General features: G+C 44.9%; 1 protein-coding gene across 3 annotated transcripts; it reads left to right on the plus strand.

Annotated features, from left to right (window-relative positions):
* Positions 1–203: 203 nt before the first annotated feature.
* Itln1 (intelectin 1) lies at positions 204–26,230 on the plus strand. Of its 3 annotated transcripts, XM_087581406.1 has the most exons (11): positions 229–368; positions 5,653–5,724; positions 15,041–15,094; positions 16,038–16,171; positions 16,372–16,435; positions 17,083–17,181; positions 18,790–19,037; positions 19,346–19,504; positions 20,074–20,194; positions 21,350–21,453; positions 25,957–26,230. In XM_087581406.1, exons 4-11 carry the CDS (start codon positions 16,106–16,108, stop codon positions 26,107–26,109), a joined length of 1,014 nt encoding a protein of 337 aa, XP_087437532.1. In that variant the 5' UTR covers positions 229–368; positions 5,653–5,724; positions 15,041–15,094; positions 16,038–16,105; the 3' UTR covers positions 26,110–26,230. The 3 variants fall into 3 exon arrangements, with proteins under 3 accessions (XP_087437531.1, XP_087437532.1, NP_001030118.2); XM_087581405.1 differs by lacking the exon at positions 15,041–15,094 and having other exon boundaries at positions 204–368; NM_001034946.2 differs by lacking the exons at positions 229–368; positions 5,653–5,724; positions 15,041–15,094 and having other exon boundaries at positions 16,112–16,184.
* Positions 26,231–26,765: the final 535 nt, after the last annotated feature.

Genomic DNA, 26,765 nt, shown 5'->3' on the forward strand with positions numbered 1-26,765 from the left:
AGATAACGTTTGGGGTACAGTACTCGGCCGACTCTATCTCATAGATCACCAATGGTAACTACTACGTCCCAAAGACAGTGACTACTTTATTTATATCAGATAAATCTCAGAAGCTTCTATCACATTAACGAATAAGATGAATAAAACAGAACAACAAAAAAGCACGTTACTCTTTTAAATTATGTAACCGCCTGTGCGCACTGCATTGTGGGTATGCAAATATCGCCGAGAAGCCGCGTGTCTGCCTCGGTTTCCGGAAGTGCCCTGAAATTGTCCCAGATGTCGCTAGGCGCTGGGCCGCCACCAGAGGTCAGAACAAAAGCCAAATTTACAAGCGTGCAGACTTCCAATTTCAAAGTGTGGTTTTGGTGAGTTTATAATTCCAGCACTGGTAGTAGAGGCAGAGTCAGAGGCAGGGGAATAATTGAATTTGAGGCCTATCTGGTTTGCGTAGCGAGTGTCAGGCCAGCCAGGCCTTTACATAAGAAAAAAAAAAAAGTAAACATAAGAAAAATTTACAGAAGAAAAAAATTAAAATCAAAATATGACTTTTATGGGCAGAGCCCACTATAGAGCACGTGACTACCATGCACGAAGAAACGAGGTTCATTCACATAAAAATAAAACAAAAATTGAAAAAGAATCCCACTTGCTTTTAATACAGCTCAGCGGCAGACTGCCTGTTTGCCACGCAGCAAGGAAGGAGATGGGTTTGATTCCACTGGAAATCTTATTTTGCCTGGCAAGGGGTGGAACATGCCTGAACTCTCGCCATTGGTAAGGCTGAGATGGAAGGACTGTGAGTTTTAGGGACATACGACTAAAGTAAAATCAAATGCAGGGGCGGCAGGGGCGGCAGTGGTGACGGTGGTGGCACACGCCTTTAATACTAGCACTCAGGAGGTAGTGGCAGGTGGATCTCTGAAATTGAGGCCAGCCTGGTCCTCACACCAAGTTCCAGGTCAGCCAGGCTTCACAGAGAAACCCTGTTTGAAGCCCCTCTCCCCAGACCCCCCTCCCAAAACAAACAGCAACAACAAAACAAAAACAAAACACCAACTTTCTTTTTGTCAGCCTAATATTTTTATTATTTGGGAATTTCACGTCGTGTACCCTGATCAAGCTCACTCCCCAGTCCTCCCATTGTATCTTTAATTTTTTTCTTTTTTCTTTTTCTTTCTTTTTTTTTTTTTTTTTTAAAGATTTATTTATTTCATGTATGTGGGTACATTGTCACTGTCTTCAGACACCAGAAGAGGGCATCATATCCCCATGACAGATGGTTGTGAGCCACCATGAGGTTGCTGGGAATTGAACTCAGAACCTCTGGAAGAGCACTCGGTGCTCTTAACCACTGAGCCATCTCTCCAGCCCCCCTTTAATTTTTTTCAAATCCTATTTTTAATGATGATTTTTTAAAATGCTTTAACCTCCTTGTAGCCCACCGCCCACCAAGGTAGTGGAAAAGAAAGGATGGGGGCCGGGCAGTGGACCTTTTTAGAAAGGTTCTTTGGAGCAACTCTCACCTGTGTTGTCTGGAAACCAGCAGTTCAGCTCATAGGTCAGCAGGGGCAGGGTAGAGTTGGCTTATCGATGTCGGTGACATGCCCTAGCAGAGAGAGCTAGGCCTCAGCCTTGGCTTGAGTCAGCAGGAGGGACCAGGAGGAACACCAGGAGAAGTTCTTAGCTGTGCGCCTCTCTCTCAGGGAAGTGAAGATCAGTGAAGACCTGAGACCCACAAGTCAGCCAGCCAAGCTCAGCCTTGGTCGCTGTCAGCTGAGTCCTATTTATTCCCTCCAAATATCACATGTCCTCCATATGTCTTGCCTCAGTACGTGTGCTTGTCTTTCTCAGCTGACATCACTCTGCCAATCAGCCTGAGTCTGCAGAAGCAATAAGAAACTGCGGCACACCACCAGAAGTTTTTGGTGTGCTTCTCTCAATGGAGTCCTCACAAATGCAGCTCAACTATTCAGTGTAAGGCAGACCAATATGTGCATGTTAGCAAAGAAGCCATTAACACGTGCCTTTTCACATGTTTGCTTTAGCAGAACATCCTCTCTCCTGTGTCTGCTTCAGTGAGACATTCATGACACGAGTGTGCCTTAGCCTTTCACACCTGTGTGCGCCTCAGGAAAACACTCCATCACTTGCTTGCCCCAGCCAAAACACCATCCAATTCGGCTGACTTTCCAAAGAACCCTTAAGTTTCCATTTCACATCCCATGTCTGCTGGATCCTCCTTGGGTCTCAAAAAAAAAAAAAAAAAAAAAAAAAACCAAACTTGAAGAAACCAAAATCAAAACAAAACAAAACATCAAACCCACAGAATCAAGTCCATTTGGTGCTGTCCATATGCTCACTGGAGCACAGTGAAAGTCCCAGGGGCAGCCCCTAAGGAAAGCTGAGTCCTTCACCTGTACCCCCGTCACCTGCACACCCTCAGCTGTGGAGAGCTTCTCTTCAGCATCCCTCCCTGTCTCACAAGTTTTAAGTTCTCTTTGATGGCTTCCTTTTTATGTTTTCACTTTGGGGTGTGTGTGTGTGTGTGTGCGGAGGTAGGTGTTGTCACAGAAGTGTCCCTCTTTCTCAACTGTGAGTCTACAGTCATGATACCTCTGCAAAAGTAGCTTCCCTACCCTTGCAGTCAGCTTAATAAGCATGGGTCCTGAGCTTCTAGGTGGTTTCTGGCAATGAATGGCACAGGCCACGAACATCCACAGGGCCTCCAGCATCGGCACCAAGGACCTTCGCTTGGTCTCTGGTGGCAGTATGGCCCCCAGACATCAGCATGACCCTCTGCTGAAGCATGGGCCATGGACCAGCACAGCCTCTTTGAGAAGAACAGACCAGGGATGTCCTTCCAGGAAGTCCAAGCCAGTAAATGAGCCATTCTTCATCTGAAACCTCTTGTTGCTGTTCAGAGCCAGGGAGACCACGTGGCCCAGCTCTGATGACTCTGTGAAGGCATAGATGCCCTGTGAAGTTGCTACTATTGTTATGTCTCTTATTTTTGGCACATTGCTTTTTTCTGCTCACACTCTAGAGCGTTAGCAACTGTATGCTTCCCTTAATAAAATTTTTATTTTATTATTTATTTTTTTTTACTTTTAAAAGTTTTGATTCTTTGTGAATTTCACATCATGCTCATCCCCTCATCTCTTTGTATTTGCCCTCCACCCTTGCAAACACAGCCCCCCCTCCCCAAAGAGAATAAAATAAGATAGGATTTAAAAAAGATCTTGTCCTGGAAGCTGGAGTATGTCACAGGGGGTCAGGGAGGACACCCTTTTCTGCACCCATCTTTAGCGAATGTTCATTGCTGTGAGTCATTGGTCTGTCTTGAGGTCCTGGCTTGTGCTACACTTATCTATACTGGATAACCACAGATACTCCTTCTGGATATCTTCTTTCTGTTTTGTGTCAAGGAGATTTAGAGCTTTGGATCTGCAGGACCAGCCCTTTCCCCTGTCCCAGCAGGTCACAGAAGGGGTGGGTGTTAGGGTGGGTGTAGGCATATATTCTTTTTACAGTCTAAAAGGGTTCAACCTCTCCTCTAGCCCACCACCCACCAGAGGCAGTGGAGAAGAAAGGTCATTAGGATGTGGGAGATGAGGACCTGTTTAGGAATAATTCTTTGGAGAGATTCCAATCTTCGTTGTTCTTAGTCCAAACACCAAACACGAATCAGCAGCTGCAGCCCAGTCCACTTGGCGGACACCACACACGAATCAGCAAGGGCAGTTCAATCCAGAAGAAACTGGAAGGCTCATCAATCAGCCAGAGTCCATGCACGTGGCAAGAAGCCACAGGAAACACCATGAGAACTTCTTGGGCAAGTTTCCCTGTATGAAGTCACCACAAGCAAAGCTTAGCAACACAGTGTAAGACAGAGCAATGCACGTGTGGTCAGAGAAGACTAGCGAGGTGAAGCGAGGCAAACCGTGGCTCCAGCTCCCACCGTCTGTGGGGCCACATTTACATTCCTTCTAAACATCATGTCTCCCCTCTCACATGTCTGCTGTAGCAAAACATCCTCTCACCTGTGTACCCCAGCAAAACGTCACTTGATATAACTGACTTTCCAAACAAACCAGACGTTTCCACTTCAGGAGGGCCAACTTAAGGCCCTGAACCTGGGCCTGGGAGGTAGCTGAGTTGGGTCTGCCTGCCAGCTCTTCTGGGTCCTCACCACCAGGGTGAGTTCAATTCACCCAAGGCTCCAACCAGCAAGGAGCAGGGTCAGTTCTGTTCTTGTGTCCTCAGGGCCAGCTTACCCACACCTTCATCACCAGGGCCACCTCTGCTGTGCTGCCCAGGTGAGGTGCAGGGCCCCACTCTTCCTAGTGCTGCAGCCAGTGAAGGGCAGGGCCAGCTCTCCTGCTCTTACAGCCTGGGTGGGGCAGCTCGACAGTCTGCCCCAGGTGAGGAGTGGGGCCAGCTCCCCCACATTCTCATGTTCTCTGGGTCTTAGGTGATGAAGTTCCAGGGCGGCCATTCAGGAATTTAAAAAAAATACTCATTTATTTATTTTATGTATATGAGTACACTGTCGCTGTCTTCATGCACACCAGAAGAGGGTATTGGATCCCATTACAGATGATTGTGAGCCACCATGTGGTTGCTGAGAATTGAACTCAGGATCTCTTGAAGAGCAGCCAGTGCTCCCAACTGCTGAACCATCTCTCTAGCTTTCAGGTTTTTTTTTTCTTCCCAGACCCCCCCCCATCCCCATCAGGTTTTTAAATAGAATTATTTTTCATATTTCTGGAGGGTGGGAAATCCTAGATTAAAGCACTGGCAGATTTGGATTCAGATGTCTTCCTCAGGCACAACTCTTGTCTCACCTCATATGGTAGACGATGTGAGGTATCTCGTTGGAACCTCTTTTAAAAGGGTAAGAATCCCACTAAGGAGGGTCCTTCCCTATGACCTTTTCTTAGACAGCCACACCCTCAAAATATTACATTGGTGTTAGGTTTCAGCATATGGATTTTGAGGGGGACAGAAACATTCAGACCACAGCAGACCTGGACACCAGAAACAAATGTGTGACTTCCGGGGGAGATATGAACAGATGCCTATTCACTCCAGGTAGGCATTGATGATAGACCAAAGATGATTCTATGCAAGTCCAGTTTATCAAACAACTGAGTTTATCTGAGTCTTGCAGGAACGGGTAAGGAATTACTTATAGGAGTGTAGATGACTCAAAAAGGCAACCGTACTTCGCCAAAGCTCCCCCTTCCCATCATGGTTGACAACTCATAAATCTGCTTCTTATAGGATCCCTGCTTGAGTCTCTGTGTCATTATTTGGGAGCTGACAGTCCCAAAGAAAGCCACATTGTACATAACTTCTTGTGACTCCGGATCCAGGGACTTCAGTGCCCTCTTCCGGATTCCATGGACACCTGCACTCACCTGTATTCATTCCCACACCCACATATATATTTAAAAATTCTTGAAGAGACATTGGATGATGACTGTTGGTGCGTTGAATCGTGGTTTCCAGTAAGGTATGTCACAGTCCTTATCCTAAGTGTGCAATGATGTAATTTTATGTAGAAACAGGGATTTGGAGATGCAATTCTTTTAAATAGGACTATGCTAGATAAGGGTTCTAATTCCAGTCTGATTTATATCCTTTTAGGAAAACAGAGGAGACACAGAGACACATGGAGGTGGAGGATCACATGACTGGTCCAGGAACCAATCTCATCAGGTTGGACATCAGAATTCCCAGCTGTTGCGCTTCCTCTTTTCTTTTACTAGACCCCATTGCAGGATATTTGATCACACTGTGAACACCCGAGATTGTGTTATTTATTGACTAAAACCTTTTTAGTTGAAGTGTGGCTCAGCCTTATATACCTTTAATCCTTCTGGCTAGAATAGATACACCCTCAGCACACCTTTTCATCCCAAACAATGAAGGTAAAGTGAGTTTGTAGAAGGAAGCACACATGTTTGTCTAATTGAGTGGCAGACAAAGTGATGAACCAGAGAGAGATTTGACAGAGTAGGATATGTCCAACTCTCAAAAGACAAGGGAAGAAAGGGAACCTACATAAGGGGCCATGCAGAGAGAGAGAGAGAGAGAGAGAGAGAGAGAGAGAGAGAGAGAGAGAGAGAGAAAGAAAAGAAGGTGGTTTTACAGAGACAGGTTGCAGAGCTCTAGCAAGCTAGACACAGGTGAAGACAGAACAAGCCAGAGAATGAGAAGGAGCCAGAAGATTAGAACAGATTTCCAGAGTTGGTTTGAGGCCAAACAGAGCAAAAAGTTAGAGACTGACAGATTGAATCAGTGTGGAGAGGAACTTGATTTGAATCAGCCAGTCAGAGTTCAGAAAGAATTGGGGAGGAGTGCTTTTATTCAGCAGTAAGTCTGAGAGGTTGGAAACATTCTAGGCCTGGATGAGATTGAATGGAGGGTAGAGACTTTCAGGTCTAGGCCTAGGTTAGCAGATCGAGGCAGTGAGCCTTGGGTATGACAATTATTATAGAAGAATAAAAGTTACTTATAGGACCTTACTTCCTAAAATTTCCAGAACCACCCCAAATGGTGTCACTACTAGGGCCTAAGCATGCAACACATGAAGCTGTATTGGACATTTTATTTTCAAACTGTAATACTTTGCCTCTTTATCAAGGGTCAAAATTCTGGGCCACAACATCCAATTGATAAACTTAGCCCACTTACATATATTATGGGCTGGCAGTGGAGGGTGTTGTATGAACAAGAATCGGCTCCTCCAGCTCCAGAGGATCTATGGCCCCTTCCAGCCTCCTTGGGCATCTGCACATGTGAGGCACACAGGTGCTCACACACGTAAGAGTAAACCTGAGGGGACTGGGATGGCTCAGCAGTTAAGAGCACCGACTGCTCTTCCAAAGGACCTGAGTTCAAGTCCCAGCAACCACATGGTGGCTCCCAACTATCAATCGTCTGTAATGGGATCTGATGCCCTCTTCTGGTGCGTCTGAAGACAGTGACAGTGTACTCATATACATAAAATAAATAAATCTTTTTAAAAAAGGGGGCAGGGGCTGGAGAGATGGCTCAGAGGTTAAGAGCACTGTCTGCTCTTCCAGAGGTCCTGAGTTCAATTCCCAGCAACTGCATGGTGGCCCACAACCATCTGTAATGGGATCTGATGCCCTCTTCTGGTGTGTCTGAAAATAGCAACAATGAGCTCACATACATAAAATAAATAAATATAAAAAAAAAAAAAGAAAAAAAAGAGTAAACCTGAGATCTGCCAACCAGCTATCAGAATAACTGCAGGAGGAACGTTTTCACTGGATAGAAAGTCAATGTGGAAACCAATTGTATCTAATTAGTATCAGGCCTTGGATTGGAGCTCCAGTCTTCAGGCTTGCAGGATGTCCTTTTCCTCATTATAGCGACCCTCTGTGATGTGAGAGTTACCAGCCACCAAATCTAAGAGGTCATGGGTGAACTGAACGGCACATTGCTTCATATATCACATGCACACTATGATACGCCACTGGACGAATGTGAAAGTGTAATGTGTTAGGTTACAGGAGGTATATGTTTTATTTGAACACTGGTCACAGACCCAGAGTCTATGGAGCTGTGTAAATATACAAAGAAAATATTGGGTTAACAACTACATAAAGGTTTCCTGGAACTGTCAAAGGAGCCATGTGAACAATGCAACAGCCATGCTATGGCACTGAGACAACCCTGTGCACAAGCATGAAACAGCACCTAGGAGGAAGGGATCCATTCCACTGAGGGGAAGTAGCAGTGATGCTCAGGAAATGATGGAAAGACACGGGGCAGGAGAGATGGCGCAGGGAATGGAGCACCAGGGAGACGGAGCACCAGGAAGATGGAGCACCAGGGAGATGGAGCAGGTGATGGAGCACCAGGGAGATGGTACAGGTGATGGAGCACCAGGGAGATGGAGCAGGTGATGGAGCACCAGGGAGATGGTACAGGTGATGGAGCACCAGGGAGATGGAGCAGGTGATGGAGCACCAGGGAGATGGTGCAGGGAATGGAGGACCAGGGAGATGGAGCAGGTGATGGAGCACCAGGGAGATGGAGCAGGTGATGGAGCACCAGGGAGATGGAGCAGGTGATGGAGCACCAGGGAGATGATACAGGTGATGGAGCACCAGGGAGATGGAGCAGGTGATGGAGCACCAGGGAGATGGTGCAGGGAATGGAGGACCAGGGAGATGGTGCAGGGAATGGAGCACCAGGGTAAGTCTGCATTGGTCAGTGATTAGACATGTACTCTGGGGACCAGTGCCACTTGAGGATGAGTCCGTTACACCACTCAGCCATCTTCTTCTTCACTTCTTTTCCAAAGGTGCTGGGCTCTGTCTCCTCCTCTGCTAGGAGCAAACCAAGCGCATTATGTTTAATAGCTTGTCCCCTCCGCTTGTCCCCTCTGCAGTGGGGAAGACGGTGGGGTGGGGTGGGTGCTGTCCAGGAGCACTCAGAACTCTGTGGTGTTTCCAGCTGGAGTTGCAGGGTCTAGAGGCAGGGCTGTCCCTCAGCTTAGCATACAGGGGGCGTCAGGGATGAAGCCTCCCCGTGGTACCAGAGAAGCACCCCTGAGCAAGGGCTCCTGAGTGTTGGCAGAGCTCAGGGAAGTGCCATAGGTAGGTGGTGACGGGAGGCGGGGAGGGGCTGCGGGGAAAATGGGCATTACTCAGGCTGAGCAAATGCTGTGTTCTCATCGGACAGGTGTTGTAGAAAATATCTAATCAGTTGGGGGTGTCTGTCCTGCCTTTGATCATCCGGCTACCAGATAAAGACACAAAACTTTTATTATTATAATAAGCTTTAATCAGCACTACAGTGGGGCAGGTATCTACCCTCTGTGCTTTAAAATCTATCTCCCCATCATCATTCCCGTTTTACAGTTTGCCGCGTTCCATCTGGCCAGCTCTTGGTTCCAATTGGCTAGTCCTTTGATCATGTTTTTATGACTGGCTTACCCTATGGTGACTTCTTCCTCTCCCCACCTTCTTCTCTCTCCTGTGGTCTCCTCAGACTCCAAGTCCAGAAACCCAAGAACCCTGTCCGTTTCCCTTCTTCCCAGCTATTGGCTGTAGGCATCTTTAATTACCAATCAGGGCTAACTTGGGGGCAAGGTTCCCTAAGTCTCTTGGGTATGTATGTGCAGACTCTCTCATCCCTAGGGGCAATTGGAGGCCAGTACTTAGCATTATAATACAGGCAAAAGACAACCTCCACAGACAGGCACTGTTTATGGAAGGGCTCCCTGGCACCCAGGCCCTGAGTTCTCCCTGAAGTGGATTTGAGGTCACTCAGACCATCCCCTGGGGGTTTTTGCTCCGTAGCCTGCAGCAAGATTACCAGAGTTCTGGGTCTTGCAGACAGAAAGTTAAAACTCGTTGTCTCATGGGAAAGTAGGGATAAATGCAAAGTGAGAGGAAAGATAACATGGTCATTGATAACTCGCTCACTATCAAAAAAAGGACTCATGGGGGCCGGGAGGTGTCTCCCTTGGTAAAGGGCTTACTGCGCAGGATCCCCAGGACCTGTACAGAGGCGCGTTCCTGTAATCCCAGGGGTAGGAAGGCAGAGGTGGGTGGATTCCCAGGCTTTGCCAAGTTGGTTCCAGGCTAGCCACACTAGCTCAATGTGACATTCTGTCTCCAAAAACAAACAAACAAACAAACAAACAACCAACAACCAAGGTGGAAAATGAGTGAAGGAGAAAGCCCATGTCTGCCTTCGGTCACTAAATGCACGGATACATATGCACTCAGGAACAAGTAGACACAGCACACAGGCACAAATCCATCAATAAAAAATTGTGGAAACTTTCAAAACCCGATAAAGGTTATTCATAATAAATTCATAACAAATAGGCAGCACTGGGTAGAGGGATGGCTCAGTGGTCAAGAACTGGAGTTCAGTTCCCTACATCCCTGGTCAGTTGTCTCACAGCTGCCTGTGTCTCCCACTCTGTGGGATGTAACACCCTCTTCTGTGTGTGTGAGGATACCTGCACACACATGCACATATTCGCACATATATGCATACACTTAAAAATGAATCTTAGAAAGCTATAACAACATTATATTTAGCTACACAGCACTGAAATATTTCCTTGCATGATAGAAAAGGATGTCATTTTGTTCTGCTATTCAACATGATACTGGAGACATTTATGAGGTGATACACACGACAAAGAAAGGCATAGGAGGGCTGGAGAGATGGCTCAGTGGTTAAGAGCACTGACTGCTCTTCTAGAGGTCCTGAGTTCAAATCCCAGCAACCACGTGGTGGCTCACAACCATCTGTAATGGGATCTGATGCCCTTTTCTGGTGTGTCTGGAGACAGATACAGTGTACTTATATATAATAAATAAATAAGTCTTAAAAAAAGAAAGGCATAGGAATTGATAAGGAAGAAACGATAGTTATTGTTTCTTGATAACTGTTACATAGGAAATCTGAAACAACCCACAGACCAATGAACAAGAGACTATTTTTGCTAGATACAGAGTGTACATGAAAACAAGCATGTTTCTCCATGTGTACATCAAACAATAGGAAACTGAAATTTAAAACAGGTCCAGGCAGCTGTGTACGCCTTTAATTTCAGCACTCAGGAGGCAGAGGCAGGCAGATCTCTGTGAGTTTGAGGCCAGCTTGATCTACAGAATGAGTTCCAGGACAGCCAGGACTACATAGAGAAACTCTGTCTCAGAAAAAAAGAGGAAACATTAAAAAAGGAAATGCATACAAAAATATAAAATTTCAAGTAGTTAGCAATCCCAGCATCCAGGAGGCAGAGGTAGAAGGATTATGAGTTCAGGTCTAGCTTCTACAAAACACCCAAATCAAGCTACAAACGCCACCACAACAAAGGCAGTAATTTTGGCAGTGTCATACAGGTCCAAGGAACTGATGCACACTGGCCTGGTGGTTCCTTTAGAGGGAGGAAAGGGCTCATAATGGGGAAGGAATGTACTTGATGCTTTTGAGGCACTCATAAGATTTTAGTTCCTGACCTGACTGGCAATCCGCAGCTATTTGCTTTTCTATAACTCATTATGTGTGTATTTGTCTTCACTCACTCTCTGTATGCGCATGTTTGCTGAACCATAAAACACACATTTATTGTAAACACAGCAAAGCATGACTGTCACAGGAGGTACAGATGATGGCCGGATTGAGGTGGTGTGCGAGTGAGGTGTTTTCTTCACAAGATTCCCCCTCAGGGCCCACCTATACTTTAAATCCCTTCCCCACACCCTGTCTCCCTCAGCCACTTTAAACTGGAGGGACCACAGATGCTGAGCTAAAGTCCACAGAAAGCAGCACTCTCAAAAGAAAGCTTCCTCTCTCCTCTCCTCTCCTCTCCTCTCCTCTCCTCTCCTCTCCTCTCCTCTCCTCTCCTCTCCTCTCCTCTCCTCTCCTCTCCTCTCCTCTCCTCACTCTCTTCCCCCTTCCCTCCACTCCCTGCTACTCTCCTCTTTTCTTTTCGGAGTTGGAATCAAACCCAAGGCCTTAGTTTTTTGATATTCCTGCCATCACACCTCTCCCAAACTTCCAGCTTGTCTTTCCACTCAACAGAGACGCAAACTCTGTCCAGCATAGTCTGTAGCCTAAACTGGGGCGATTTCTGTCTCCTGACCTTGCTCTCATCCCCCTCCCCCCAAGCCCTAATCCGGTTCATCATCACCCACAGTTGATACAGAGCACTCACCCGTTCTGCAGTTGCACTGTTGACGCCTCTTGACTCTGCTGTTGCATGAGGTAGTTCAGTGTAATGGGAGGTCGATGTAAATTATGTGAGTTCCAAAGAGAGCAGGAGAAAGACTGGGGAGAGCAGCCGTCAGACATTTATTCACCCACGCTGACCACCAGTGATTGGGATCAGCTTGCCCTGCTTCACAAGTACTGCTCAGATTGTAGCCTCATACACAAAAACGATTCTTGTTTCAAATTCCTGAGTTGTGGAATGGTCTGTCATGTGTCAGCAGGTAACTGATACAACCTCTAAAATATGGGCTTTGAATCTATTTCACTTGCTTCTGGATGACAGGATGTTTGAATGAGGTTATAGTAATAACTTTGTGTGTAAGCTTTATTTATTTATTTTTTTAGAAAAAGCAGAGTCTCAGGTAGCCCAGGCTGGCTTTGAACTCACTTTATAGACAAGGAGGACCTTCAGTTACAGAAAATCTTACCCCTATCTCCAAATGCTGGGATTACAGATATGGGCCACAACTCCTAGATACAGATTGTATTTTGTAAAGATTCTGGTTGGTATCAGTGTACAGAGGGACTTGAATAGACCAATACTAGAGATAGAAGAGGGCTAAAGAATATTCAAAAAGAGGCCAGAGGAGAGCTTTGTCACAAAACCAACCAGCATCTGCCCCATACCCTCAAGGCAAATGGGGTAGTTCCATCCCATTGGCCAGAAATTAGTTCAGGAATGGACATGTGTTGGGGTGAATTATGGTCCTTTCAATTTTAAGTGGAAACCCTAGCCTGCTGTCTCAGAATGTGATCATATTTAGATAAAGTTTTTTTTTTAAATAAGGTGACTAAAATTAAGAAACTAAGATGGGGGATTTGGGGATTTAGCTTAGTGGTAGAGCGCTTGCCTAGCAAGCGCAAGGCCCTGGGTTTGGTCCCCAGCTCCGAAAAAAAGAAAAAAAAAAAGAAAAAAAAAGAAAAAAAAAAGAAAAAAAAAGAAAGAAAAAAAAAGAAACTAAGATGGGCCTTGATCTAGTATTCCTTTTTTTTTTTTTCTTTCTATTTTTCGGAGCTGGGGACTGAACCCAGGGCCTTGCGATTGCTAGGCAAGCGCTCTACCACTGAGCTAAATCCCCAACCCCTTGGTCCAGTATTCCTGATATCTTTGCGTGCATAAATAAACTTTTCATATATATATTATGCTATTGGTTTATTTATTCTATGTGTGAGTATGTGCACATATGGGTGTATGTCTTTAAGTGTTCGTGTACCATGGCGTGAGCCTGTGAAAATCAGAGGACAACTCGTGTGGATCAGTTCTCTGTCTCTAACACAGGGACCGTAGGAATTGACCTCGGGTTGTCAAGTTTGGTGGCAAGTGTCTTTCTATGCTAAGCTGTCTTGCTGGCTCTTGGCTGGTATGTTTTATAGAAGAGGAGATTTGAGCACAAGAGGACATACTGGGGATAGATGTACACAGAGATGAGACCATGAGGAAACACAGTAAGAAGGTGGCAGAGATGTCTCGGAGTGGTGAAGGCTTGCTGGCTGGCACATTTATCTTGGACTCCAGTTCTCCAGAACTTAGGTAAATGGACCCATCACTTTAGGCCACTTAGTCCGACAGTTCCCCGAGAAGCACCATTGCAGTAGTGGAGTATGTGTCTCATTTCTGGCCAATGAGGAGAGGCAAGCTGGAGGTCTCTGGGTTAAGAGCCACAGGAAGAAATGAGCCATTCTCCATTGTCTTGCAGTAATGCCTGGAGCAGCAAAAGCCAGCCATTTTGGATTCAGTGAAAGGATAAAGTCAGGGTAGAGACTAAATGAGCCCATACACTCAAAGGGGTGGATGAGCTGCTACATCAAGTAAACCTGAGCCTTCTCTCTTTCTAGAATTATTTCATCAGATGATAGATTCACTTTTCTTTCCTTTTGTCTCAGCCAGTTTCAGATAAAATTTCTATTAGTCACAGCTTAAAAAAAGTCCATATCTGAACAAAACCACAGTCAAGGATAGTGGGGTTTGGATGAGGTGGTTTGAAGAACAGATGCAAAAGGACATGGAGGTAGACTCTGTGGGACACAGAGACTCATGGGATGCTGTTGGTCACGAAAGGTGATATCCTTCTAATAGTCTAGATTTTTAGAGTCTCTTAGGTCTAATTAGTTGTAGTTTTTTCTAGGATTTACAGTAAGAATGTATAATACTAAATATGTCAAATATCACAAAATATATCTAGGAATCAATAAAAAGTACTAAAAGAAGTCTATATTTTCTTTGTGTGTGTATACAATCTTTTATATATAATTTATTTATATGACTACACTGTCTCTGTCCTCAGACACACCAGAAGAGGGCATCAGATCCCATTACAGATGGTTGTGAGTCACCATGTGGTTGCTGGGAATTGAACTCAGGACCTCTGGAAGAGCAGTCAGCGCTCCTAACCACTGAGCCACTTCTCCAGCCCACAGTTATTATTATTATTATTATTATTATTATTATTATTATTATTATTATTATCTTTAGAAACAAGGTCTTGTGTATCCCAGACTGGCCTCAAACTTTCTACAACGCTGACGATGATACTGAATCTCTTCCTCTCACTTCATCTTTTTTTTCACTCAACAGATTTTTCTCTGAGGGAGTAGAGCTTAATTCTCTGGGGCTGGCAAAAAACTGTCTGGGACCAGAGAAAAGGGTGAAGGAACACACACACACACACACACACACACACACACACACACACACGGTGGATGAAGTGAGGTTCTACAAGCTCTAACAACTGTATTTCTTCTCTCATAGCTTATATATCCCAGAAATATCTTTCAAGCAGTTAAAAAAAAAATTACATGACTCCACACTCCTCCTCATTTTCCCTACCTGTTGAAGCTGGTTTCCATAGCCTACCCTGGCTCAAACTCACATACGCTTACATTACCATGCGTAAAAAATCATGTTCTCTAATACCTTTACATGATTAAATGTTTTGTGTAATATAGGTAAAAGACAAATAATTCCCAAGATCCCATCTATAATCATATTTAAGAAACGTGTTATAGATTAACAACGTATAAGCAAGCAAGATTTTTTTTTCTCATCCAGTTTCTCTTACTGGCAGGCTGCAATTTGCAGTTACAATTAGGGACCAATCATTTTATTATTTATCTTAGAAAGCAATCTTATAAAAAATCTTAAGAGAATTGCAAATCTTATATATTGCAAATTTTATATATATAAAAATTAGACCTTTCTATTTTAAGCCTAAGAGTGCACATCCACTCACCAACATTTTTTTTTTTTAAATTATATCAGGAAGCCGAGGGCAAGAATGGGTGCAAGAAATTAACCATCACCCCGACCATCAAGGCAAGCAAGGCAGGGCAGCGGGTAGTAGTTGGGCTTCCATTGTTCTCATTCCCTCAAAAAACAAAAACAAAAACAAAAAAACCCCTCCCTCTGTCAGTTATTGAGAGTGTGGCTTTCTGAACTTTAAATTGTTCCCTGGGGTTGGGGATTTAGCTCAGTGGTAGAGGGCTTGCCTAGGAAGTGCAAGGCCCTGGGTTCGGTCCCCAGCTCCGAAAAAAAGAACCAAAAAAAAATTGTTCCCCAAGATTTTCTATGTCAAGGCCACTGACAAAAACACCTTAATTAATTAATTAGCCTTATTAACCATCTGCATCTCTAAATTCTTGCTAAGGGTGGTGGTTGAATCATTAATCTGCTCCAGCTGCAATGCTCAAAGATCGATCACTATTCTTGTGTCAACGACACTGTCCAGTGAGGGACTAGAAAGCCCCTTAAAGTTTTCATACAACCCATACATTAAAAGGTTCATGTTGACTGCAAGGGCCACAGGAGAGCAAAACTCCACAAAAGCATAAAATCCTCAGGATAAGTAAGCCTCGGGGCTCTGCCTCTCCAAGGCACACCCATTGTGATTGTGCTAATAGGCAGGCTGAATCCCGTGAGTTCTACAGCCTTTTTGCTGTTCCTTTTGCATGACCCCCAATCAGTGGGCTACGGGAAACCTAGTCTCAAAAACCACCGCCGCCGCCGCCACCGCCACTGCCACCAATACCAATACTACTTGTAATAATTTCCTTTTCTTATAAATGATGATTATGGTAGATGTTAGGATTTAAAAAAAAAGAAATATATACTTTATAGGAAAGATACAAACTGAAAATCAAGTCCAACATCACGTCTTGGAATATGGAACAATCCAAGTAGAGCTCACTGAATATTTGTCTTCTAGAGCTCACTAATTTCAGAATTACCCTGTAATAAAACAGATGCTCTATCTACACAGGGCATTTTGCCAGAAGGAAAGCTTGCGCCTCACTGGGTTTTCCCTATAAAAGGACCAAAGTCTCACACATGCTTGAGCCTCAGCAAAGAAAGGTTCCTGTCATTAGCCGGCTAGCAACTCTCAGCTCCTGCCAGGTACAGAGGGAAGGTGACTGCTGTTTGCGGAATAGGGGGGAAAGAAGTTTTGGCTCAGGTCACAGTTTAAGCCAGAAGGTGCTGAGTTTAAAACCGGAAAGGTGCCTTTGAGTATTTGAAGGACTAGGTAGGAGCCGAGACAGGGATAAGGGGAAAAGAAGATCAGGATAGAGAGTGACCTTCATCTTGCTTTTCTATAGATGACTATGACCCAACTCGGCTTTCTGCTGTTTCTCATCGTTGCCACCAGAGGGGGCAGTGCGGGTGAGTCTCGCTACAGGAACCCAGTTTCTTCAAGTCACTTTAAGCTTTAAAGGCAAACAGCACTAGACTGTTTTGCTCCCAGGATCTGGGGGTCTCTGAGGGCCAGAGATCATGCTCCCTCCCAATAGAATTTCTCTGTGTAGCTCTGGCTGTTCTGGAACTCACTGTGTGGACCAGGCTGGCCTCAAACTCAGAGATCTGCCTGCCTCGGCCTCCTGCATACTGGGATTAAAGACATGCACCATTGAAGATCGCCTGATCATGCCTTTTGAAAATATATTTTTTGAAATTAAAAATTAAAATTAAAGTAATTGTGTTATTTTCTCACTCATTTTCCTCTTCCCTTCCAGCCCTTCTCAACTATGCCCCGCCCCTACTCTCTACCAAAATAAATGCCTTTTTTCCTTAATTGTGGATATATAATTTATATTCCTGAACATATAAAGACGTCCGTCCCCACTGAGATGATGCCTTTGAGGTGTAGACTGGGTGCTTATTACCTCTTGAAGAAATTGGCCTGTGGCGGTGAGCTTCTGAGACAGGTCCTGGTCCAGGCTGTCTGTCTGTCTGTGGCACTAGGGACACGGTTCTTGCAGACAAGGGGAGACTGGGTGTTGCATAATGGCGAACCTCTGTGTTTTCCCTAGCTAAAGAGGACCCGGAAACCAACAAAGGGACCCATTCTTTCTTTGACTCTCTGTTCAGAAGCTGCAAGGAAATCAAGGAGGAGAACACAAGGGCTCAAGGTGAGTGACAGGACATTTGAAAAGTACGCTGTCATCCTAGTGCTTGGGAGCTGAAAGCAGAGGATTGTAAGCTCCAGGACAGCCTGGGGGAGACCCTGAATCAAAAACACAAACAAAAAACCCAGTTAGGAAATCAGGCTTTTGTCCTCTGGGACAGTCTTTGTATGTATGTATGTATGTATGTATGTATGTATGTATGTATGTATCCATCCATCCATCCATCCATCCATCCATCCATCCATCCATCTAAGTACACAGTGTTCTGCACCTATGCCTGCAGGCCAGAAGAGGGCATCAGATCCCATTACAGATGGTTGTGAGCCACCATGTAGTTGCTGGGATTTGAACTCAGGACCTCTGGAAGAGCAGCCAGTGCCCTTAACCGCTGAACCATCTCTCCAGCCCAAGGCTTTATTATTACTTTTTGCCTTTATTTTTTAATATAGAAAATATGATAAAATATACATAGTGGGTGAAAATTGCCACCTAATCACTTATAATGGTTTCCGGAGGAAAGAGCAGCTTTCACAATGGTACGGATCCCCACTACCCATCTCCAGAATGTTAGATGGTGACTCCATAGCCACCAAGCAGTGCCTTTCTGTAGTCCCTGGAACTGCTGTTCTGTTTCCTATGTCTATGAATCTGTTCATTCTTGCTACCTCATATGAGTAGTGTGCTCCATGGCTCATACACTTAACTTATGTAAATTATTATTATTATTATTATTATTATTGTTGTTGTTGTTGTTGTTGTTGTTGTTATTTACGTGTCTGTGGATGGGAAGGTGTCCGTGTGTGCATAGGTACCTGCAGAGTCCTGAAGAGGTCATCTAGTCTTCTGGAGCTGGAGGAACAGGCACTTGTGTTAATGCTGGGAACCCATCTCAAGTCCTGTGCTAGAGCAGTACTTGCTCCTAACCACTGACCATTTCTCCAGTCCATCTCATTCTTTTTGATCTATTGGATATATGGGGATGGACACAGGACTTACTGTGTATCATATACAGCACAGTATGTTGCTTATTACTTTTTAAATTTTCATTTATTTATTTTAGATTTATTTATTATATAAGACACTGTAGCTGTCTTCAGACACACCACAAGAGGGCATCAGATCCCATTACAGATGGTTGTGAGCCACCATGTGGTTGTTGGGAATTGAACTCAGGACCTCTGGAAGAACAGTCAGTGCTCTTAACCACTGAGCCACCTCTCCAGCCCTCCCCTTCTCCTTTTTTTAATAGAGAGAGATCCTTAGGTTGTTTCTGTTTTTCAGGTCTTGTTCAGAGCTGTAACGAGCATGAATGTCCCTGTTCCCAGTTCTTTGTCTATACTGAGTGGAGTTGCTAAGTCCTTTGTAATACTATGTTTAACTTGAGGAGAAATATCACTGTCAGTTTGGGTAATCCTGTGTTCTGCCTTACTCACTGAAACTTGGCTTTCTGAACTCAGGTAGATCCCAGTATCCCCAGGGACACATTCGATAGGACACTCAGGGTAGGAGGCATTAGCCATGTTTGTAGTTCCTAGAGCCATTTTGCTTCTGGAACTGTGATGGCCAAGGAGTCTGCATACAGGATGACTGTGGGACTGGTTTTCTCCACAGATGGCCTCTATTTCCTGCGCACGGAGAATGGTGTCATCTACCAGACCTTCTGTGACATGACCACTGCAGGTGGTGGCTGGACCCTGGTGGCTAGCGTGCATGAGAACAACATGGGTGGGAAGTGCACAGTGGGCGATCGCTGGTCCAGTCAGCAAGGCAACAGAGCAGATTACCCAGAGGGGGATGGCAATTGGGCCAACTACAACACCTTTGGGTCTGCAGAGGGTGCCACAAGTGATGACTACAAGGTTGGTGCACTCTGTGGTACATGCTGGGAAAGTGAGAGGATGTGGGTGTGACTCAAGCACGCCAGGGAGAGGGCTGGAAGGTTGCACCTTGACACCAGGGCTGACAAAGTGAAAAATGCTGATCCTGAATCCCAAATTCACCCACCTAGGCGCATAGGTGGCAGGGGGCCATTATTATCCTTGGAACTGGGGGTATCTGAGCATGGCTGGAGCCCAGAGAGATCAGCTCTGCTGAGCGCTGTGCACGTGGGTCTTTTGCTCAGTGAAGTCTCCTGCTCTGGTCAGACTCAGGGTTGGGTGCTTTCCAGAACCCTGGCTACTTCGACATCCAGGCTGAGAACCTGGGCATCTGGCACGTGCCCAACAACAGCCCCCTGCACAACTGGAGGAACAGCTCCCTGCTGCGGTACCGCACCTTCACTGGCTTCCTGCAGCATCTGGGCCATAATCTGTTTGGCCTCTACCAGGTACTCAAGACTCCTGGCTGAGGCTCCTTCTCACGGGTGTGGAGAGAGGCGGGTGTTTGAGGTTGGGTGGGAACCATCATTCTACAGGCTTGTGTTCCATGTTTCCCTAACTCTAAAGAATAATGTGGTTTTCTTAGGATGTTTGAGCCAAGGAAGGCAAGGGTTAGGGATATGTAGAAAGCTGAGGAGAGGAGAGGAGAGAAGTAGGTAGGGGGAGAGAAGGGAAGGGAAGGGAAGAGAAGAGAAGAGAAGAGAAGAGAAGAGAGAGAGGCAGAGATAGAGATAGAGACAAAGACAAGACAAAGACAGACAAAGACAAAGGAAAGCATTCCTTCTTGTGTGATTGGTTTGGAAACAATCTCAGTTACTGGACCAGTGCTCCTCCATATAGGGCAGCGTTCATGGGGGTTCCAATGCCATAGTCCTTTTTTTTTTTTTGGTTCTTTTTTTCGGAGCTGGGGACCGAACCCAGGGCCTTGCGCTTCCTAGGTAAGCGCTCTACCACTGAGCTAAATCCCCAGCCCCCAATGCCATAGTCCTTACCCAGTAACTTCTTTTGTTCCTTGTAGAAGTACCCGGTGAAATATGGAGTAGGAAAGTGTTGGACTGACAATGGCCCGGCGTTACCTGTGGTCTATGACTTTGGTGATGCTCAGAAGACTGCCTCTTATTATTCCCCCTACGGCCAGAGTGAGTCTCTAATGCTCTTCTGAACTCTCGGTCGGACAGACGATCAATTCATTTGCCAACCATCGCAGCAGTGAGACAGCCTGTCTGTCTGTCTGTCTGCCTGTCTGTCTGTCTTTCCTTCCTTCCTCCCTCTCTCCTCTCTCCTTCCTCCTTCACTCCTTCTTTCTTTCTTTTTAGTTTTTGAGACTGGCTTTCTCTGTGTAGCTTTTGTTGTCCTGGAACTCACTGCTCTTCCTCTATGTTTGTGTTTTGTTTTACTTCATTTGCATGAGTACCCTTGAGCTCTGAACTATTACTAACCAGTTTTAGATACCAGGATACTGGAGCACTGAAGGTTCAGGAACTTGGCTGAGAGCACAGGGGATAAGCAGGAGAATTGGCATGGAGTTTGATTTCTGTGTGAGAGGTGACTATTGTGTTGTTTGATATAAATCCAAAGGTGGCACATACCCTTCATAGAGGTTGAGCCTATGTTGTGTAATTTCAAGCTCTTATTATTCGTGGTTGGCATATAAAAGTTTAAAATGAACAAGAAGAGCGTGGCAGTACAAGAGTCAGTGTACTGGCTAACTGTCCCTCAGAGGTCAGTGTCGCCTGTGTTATTCTTCATAGAAGCCTTCAGCAGATTGGGGTCTTTTGAAGACTAACTCCTGGACTCTGGAGTTTGGAAAAGGCTCCTCCTGGTTACATTTGTAGGTGGGATGCTTCAGCCATGGGTCATGGTAGGGTCACACTCCACCAGCCAGCCAGCCAGCCAGCCAGCCAGCCAGCCAGCCAGCCAGCCAGCCAGCCTGCCTGTCTGTCTGTCTGTCTGTCTGCCTGTCTGTCTGTCTTTCCTTCCTTCCTCCCTCTCTCCTCTCTCCTTCCTCCTTCACTCCTTCTTTCTTTCTTTTTAGTTTTTGAGACTGGCTTTCTCTGTGTAGCTTTTGTTGTCCTGGAACTCACTCTGTACTTTAGGCTGGCCTTGAACTCAGAGATCAGCCTGCTTCTGCCTTCTAAGTGCTGAGACTAAAGGCATGCCCCACCACCCGACTGCCATCAGTGTTTCTAATGTGTTGAACTAGAACCTGTGCCTTGCGTTTACAATTTCTGGGTTGACTTTAAGACAACTGTTTCTAGACCCTTCCTTGAATGCTTTCTACCTTTTCTTTTCAGGGGAATTCACTGCAGGATTTGTTCAGTTCAGAGTGTATAATAATGAGAGAGCGGCCAGTGCCTTGTGTGCTGGCGTGAGGGTCACTGGATGCAATTCTGAAGCTGTGAGTCTTTTTAAAAATACTTTTTTTTATTATATTAAATTATGTATACACCCGTGTCTTTCGTGTAGGTATACGCATGTGTGTACATGTACCCTTGGAAGCCAGAAGGTGTCAGATTCCCTGGAAATGCAGTTACATGTGATTGCGACATGCCTGACATAGGTGCTTGAGGAACAGCACTGAGATCCTCTGCAAGAGCAGCAAGTGTTCTGTACTGTTGAGCCATTTCTCACGGGTCTTATTAGGGACCAAAGGGGTCTGTGAGTAAGACTGAGTTTTTTCAGTGTCTGTTGAGCATGGGAGACTGTCACAGTAGTGTGAGCATGTAAGTGAGAGTATGATCTTTCTAGGTCTCAGGGATCAGCACTTCTGTGTAGAAACAAATATCCTATCTTGTAGAAGACCAGAGTCAATGTTAGGAACGTCTAATGCACTGTGGCTGTTAGCTTAGATTTTATGATAAAACACCCGCTATATAGACCTAAGATGACACTTGTGTTTAAGAAGATCTGTAGAAGCCTTTTGGGGCTTAAGGTCAATACAGAGATTGTCGATGCCTTTGGGCTTAGAGAGATGACAGGTGTTGTCACTTTCCACCCAGGGTTTAGCCTTAGCTTTCAAAGTGTAATATATCCTCTCCAGGGCTTTACAAATACTCATTGTGTTGAGAAGTGACTAGAAGAGTTTAGACATCTGGTAGACCTCACTCATGCTATTCTCCTCCCTACTACAGGCACTTTCTCTGGTTAGAGATCAGAATGTATATTGATTGTGAGGTCAGGTACACTTAGCTCCCCTGCAGCTACCTGACATTCTCCTAAGTCTGGGATCATTAGATTCTTCCTGTTTATTTATTTTTCTAGTTTGTGGCAAAAAGCAGAATGAGGAGGGAATCTTTGGGTAGTCAATAGTAGGAATTAACAAGAAAACCAGATTCTCTTGGAACCCAGACATCCTCAAACTAACAGTCTGAGAAAAGTGTCCTCAGCTCCTGACAGGTGGCCCTGTTTCATGGTTTCATTCTTTGGTCATCAGAATATCCATTCTCCAGAAAGGATGTGGAAGCTTTGCTGACTAGGAGGCCCTTGATTGTGATGGAGGGTGATGAGTACACAGATAATGAAAGGGAAGGTCTCTGGGAAATCCTGGATCCTATTCACCTTTCAGTCATGTTGAAGAATATGAAATGTCATACACATAAGTGTTAGTATGTATTGTCTTATTATTCAGCATAGTCTGCTTTGAGCACCCAGACTGTAACAGTACAGGAGATATGAAACACCATGTTTGTACCTTGCTAGCACTTAGGAGTTTAGACATTCATACAAATGTATAACTGTTTTATGACGTATTTTAACTATAATAGAAATAAAATCTAAGGAGCTTGGTTATGGCTTCAGTGATAGGACATTTGCCTAATGTGTAGGTTTTGGTTTTTAGTGATATAAAGCAAAAGAAAGCAAAACACAAAACAAAACAATATTTCTAGGGCCCACAATGAGCACTGGAAATGGCAGAGTACTCTGACTGCAGGCAAGGATTTTTGGTTTTGAGACAGGTCTCATGTATCTCAGGTTAGTCCTCAACTACATGGTAAGTTGAGTGCTAACCTTGAGCTTCTTATCCTCCTGCCTTTACCTTCCCAGTTCTAGGATTAAAGGTATGTGACACCACACCCAGTTTATAGGAAAGGTAATTTTTGAGTTGAGTCTTGGGAGATGGACAGAAGCTTATGATGCAGAGCCAATTTAGGGTGAGTGAATAGTGTGTTTAAGTTTACCAGTGTTTCTAGCATGTGGTATTGAGGGAAAGCAAGCTGTGTTTCAGCTTTGGTGTATGGGATGGATGTAGGGTAGAGGCAAGAGCTGATTTAGGAAGTGTTAACAGGAACTAGAGCAGGGAGAGACTTCTACATTACCCTGGTGAGTTTGTACTGTATATGTAAATGACGGGGGCATTTTAAAGGGAAGACTGGCTTGATTATCTGTGTGTTTCAAAGATGACACAGTACGATAGATTTCAGTGGGGGGAGAGACTAAGCACAAAGAGAGATGGTTTTCATGGTCCAAATGAAACCGTAAAGCAAGGCAGTATCCACATATGGGGCTAATGAACACCAATGATTTAAAATTTATGACCAGATGAGTACACAGCATGGGAAGAGTGTCTAAGATAATCTTATGGTTTTCACTTGGGGGAGTGAATACCATTTTAAAATTTATTAAAGTTAAGTTTACTTAACTGATAACACAAAAGTTATGTGTTAATAGGATACATTGTGATGGCTCAATACAGGGATAGATCACACAATGTTTAAATCATCCTGCATCCTCAAAAAATATGCATTTCCTTATGATGAAGACGTTCTATTTTCCTCTCATACTAGTAATTTTATGAGGGACATTTCTGCCCCACTCTATCTGGTTTAGCTCCTATTTTATTAACAAGCTGCTGACATTACACTGGGCAGTTTCTGAACTATTTTAACCGACTAGGCTATCAATAGCCAGATAAATGCCTCAGCACTTTCCAACTGAGTTGTGCTCTGTTCCACGTGTGTCCTCAGGTCTAGCTTCTGTTAGCCACGAGTTTATGATCCATCCTGCATCATGGCGACCTTTTTTTCCCTTCTCCTTGTCTTTCCTCTTATGGCTCCTTCCTGAGATCCATTCACTCCGTCTGAGGATCTGACTTCCTCTCTCCCCTGCCCAGTCAGAGACTCTAGCTTTCTATTTACCAATCAGAGATAATTGGGGAGCGTTTTTTACAGCACATTGGTTAATACAATGCCCATATCCAGACTGCAACCTGATCTTGGGGCAGAGAGCTCAGCACGTGGTCTAGTCACAGTGCACTAGACCAACCCCAACATCCTCTAACTTTTGAATGTTGAAACTACTATCATCATTATCACAATCATTCTTCTCTGAAATAGCACACTAGTATTTCCTGTTCCTATTTAACTGTAATCAATTTCTTTACTTCCCTTATTTTTATGATAGTGTCAGCAAGTCCAAAGCCACTGAATACCATTTATTAAGTTACAATGTCTGAAAGAAGTTAGGTTTGGAGTCAAGGAGGGATTTACACACATACTGTGCATGATGGGCCAATGATGGATTGTTTATATGACAGTGGTTCCATGTGGTATTATTGCTGCTTGAGGACACCCTATGATGTGTCCAGAAACTGTGGCAGAACAGCCAATGAATTTCTCACAATAAATCCCCATTGCTAAGTGGCACATGGCTGTAACTCTGTAACTAACTCTGCCACCCCCGCCCCCATGTGAAGCATGAAATGTTGGTATAACAATTTGAGTGGCAGATGAATTTAAGATCTTTAGCCCAAGAAACATCAGGGCTGGAGACAAACAGTTTGAGGCATTGGCGGATATTTGGTTAATTGAAGGCAGAGGGGTGGCACAAAGTAGGAGAATTATAAATGTCCCCTCTCTCTCTCTGAGAAGTAGCACTTAAGGAATTCATGAAGGAAAAGTCTAACCAGCGAACCTGAGAACAGAGATTCAGAGGAGATGAAGGAAAGGTAGGAAGAGACAGTCATGCCACTAAAGCTACTGGAAGGGCCTTTATAGATCAAGTAGATCAAGGCTGCCAGTGGAGAGGCTGGTGAGGGACAGAGTCCACTGAATTTGGCTATTAACGTGTCTCTAGATTCATTAGGTACATTAGTCAGTCTTTTGTCTCTGTGATAAATACTCAAGAAAAACACCTTAAAAGGTTTTATTTAGTTTCTTAGGTTTTAGGCTATGGTCAATTGACTCCACTGTTGTTAGATCCATGGTGAGACAGAACCATCCTACAGGAAGGGCATATCCAAAGTGTGGCTTACTGAAAAGTGACTAGGAAAGTGAGAGGCAGCATGAAAGGCCAGGGAAAACCATCTCCAAACACATGTTCCTCTGTGGCTGAGGAGATAGGTGGCTTACCGGATAAAAGTCCTTGGGGTGCAAGTTTGGTGACCTGAGTTCATATCTATCTCTAGAACCCATATGCCATCTGCACACAGTTGTGGAACTATCTATAATCCCAGTGTTCCCTAGAGAGGAACGGGCAACAGACAGGAGCTTCCCCAGAAGCTGGTAGGTCAGCTTCACACAGTGGTGAGGAGAACCAACTTATACAAGGTGGAAAGGCAAGGCCCGAGATCTGAAGACTGCCCTCGAATGCCTGCATTCACATAGATACATTTGTGTCACGTGGGTGTGCATGTGCACCCCAAACCACTTCCTTTCCCAGTGACCTATTTCCTCTGACCAGACCCCAACTTCCAGAGCTCCTAATAGTCAATTCAGAATCATGACCACCCCAATGACTAAGCTATTGCTGATGTAGGTAGGGTCATCTCATTGAATCCCTTCCCCTGCGTCTGAATCTTACTTTCATTGGGACCTGGTCTTCAGTGCACACACCTTTTAGGAAGGTGCTTCATATCTGAATCGTCTCACCAGCTGACCTCCCCTGCTTTTCCTGTGTTTTCCAGCACTGCATCGGTGGAGGAGGATTCTTTCCAGAAGGTAACCCCAGGCAGTGTGGAGACTTCGGGGCGTTTGATTGGAACGGATACGGAACTCACACTGGGTACAGCAGTAGCCGGGCGATAACTGAAGCAGCCGTGCTTCTGTTCTATCGCTGAGAACTCTGTGGGGTGGACCCAGACTTCTCCAATCTGCAGGCTCCCAGGCATGGAGACACAATGACCTAGTAACTAGAATGCTAATGACCAGAAAAGCGGAATAAATCATGTTCATTGAAAACTTGGTGTCTTCATGAATTCTTTCTGTGCAGGGATAGGAGATTTCAAAAGAGTTTCTGGTTCCCCTCGACGGCTGTTCTTGGAACATCAGGGCTGGGAATCCTGATACATTGCTAGAAAACACACGAGGAGTCAGGAAGTGCCTTCCCGGAAGGTGTGTGTACTGAAGACCAGGTCCCAGTGAAAATAATATTCAGAGGCAGGAGAAGGGATACAATAAGGGAATCCTGCCTACATAATCAGTTGATTAATCATTGGTGTGTTCATGAGTTTGAACTGACTTTTGGGAGGTGGTGGAGCTGTGGAAGTTGGGGTCTGGTTAGAGGAAACTAATCACTGAAGGAGTGAGTAGCTCACTTTTGAAGGGCACCTTGCCTTGGCCTTTCCTGGTCTTTCTTGGCTTCCTTGCCACTGTGAAGTGAACTATAGTGCTTTGATAGGTCTTTCCTGTACATTTCTGCCTCACTCTGGACTTAAAAGCAATGGAGATAAATGGCCAGGAGTTGAAATCTCGGAAGCCATCAATCTAAAGAAGT

The sequence above is a fragment of the Rattus norvegicus genome, chromosome 13 (assembly GCF_021556685.1).
Source record: "Rattus norvegicus strain SHRSP/BbbUtx chromosome 13, alternate assembly SHRSP_T2T, whole genome shotgun sequence".
In the NCBI taxonomy this organism is placed as follows: Eukaryota; Metazoa; Chordata; class Mammalia; order Rodentia; family Muridae; genus Rattus; species Rattus norvegicus.

Bases quoted from the DNA above. Each gene is read 5' to 3' on its own strand.
- Itln1 (XM_087581405.1), top strand. From the start codon at position 16,106: ATGCTTGAGCCTCAGCAAAGAAAGGTTCCTGTCATTAGCCGGCTAGCA. The intron at 16,172-16,371 runs GTACAGAGGGAA...GCTTTTCTATAG, and splicing joins CAACTCTCAGCTCCTGCCAG to ATGACTATGACCCAACTCGG. The intron at 19,505-20,073 runs GTACTCAAGACT...TGTTCCTTGTAG, and splicing joins ATCTGTTTGGCCTCTACCAG to AAGTACCCGGTGAAATATGG.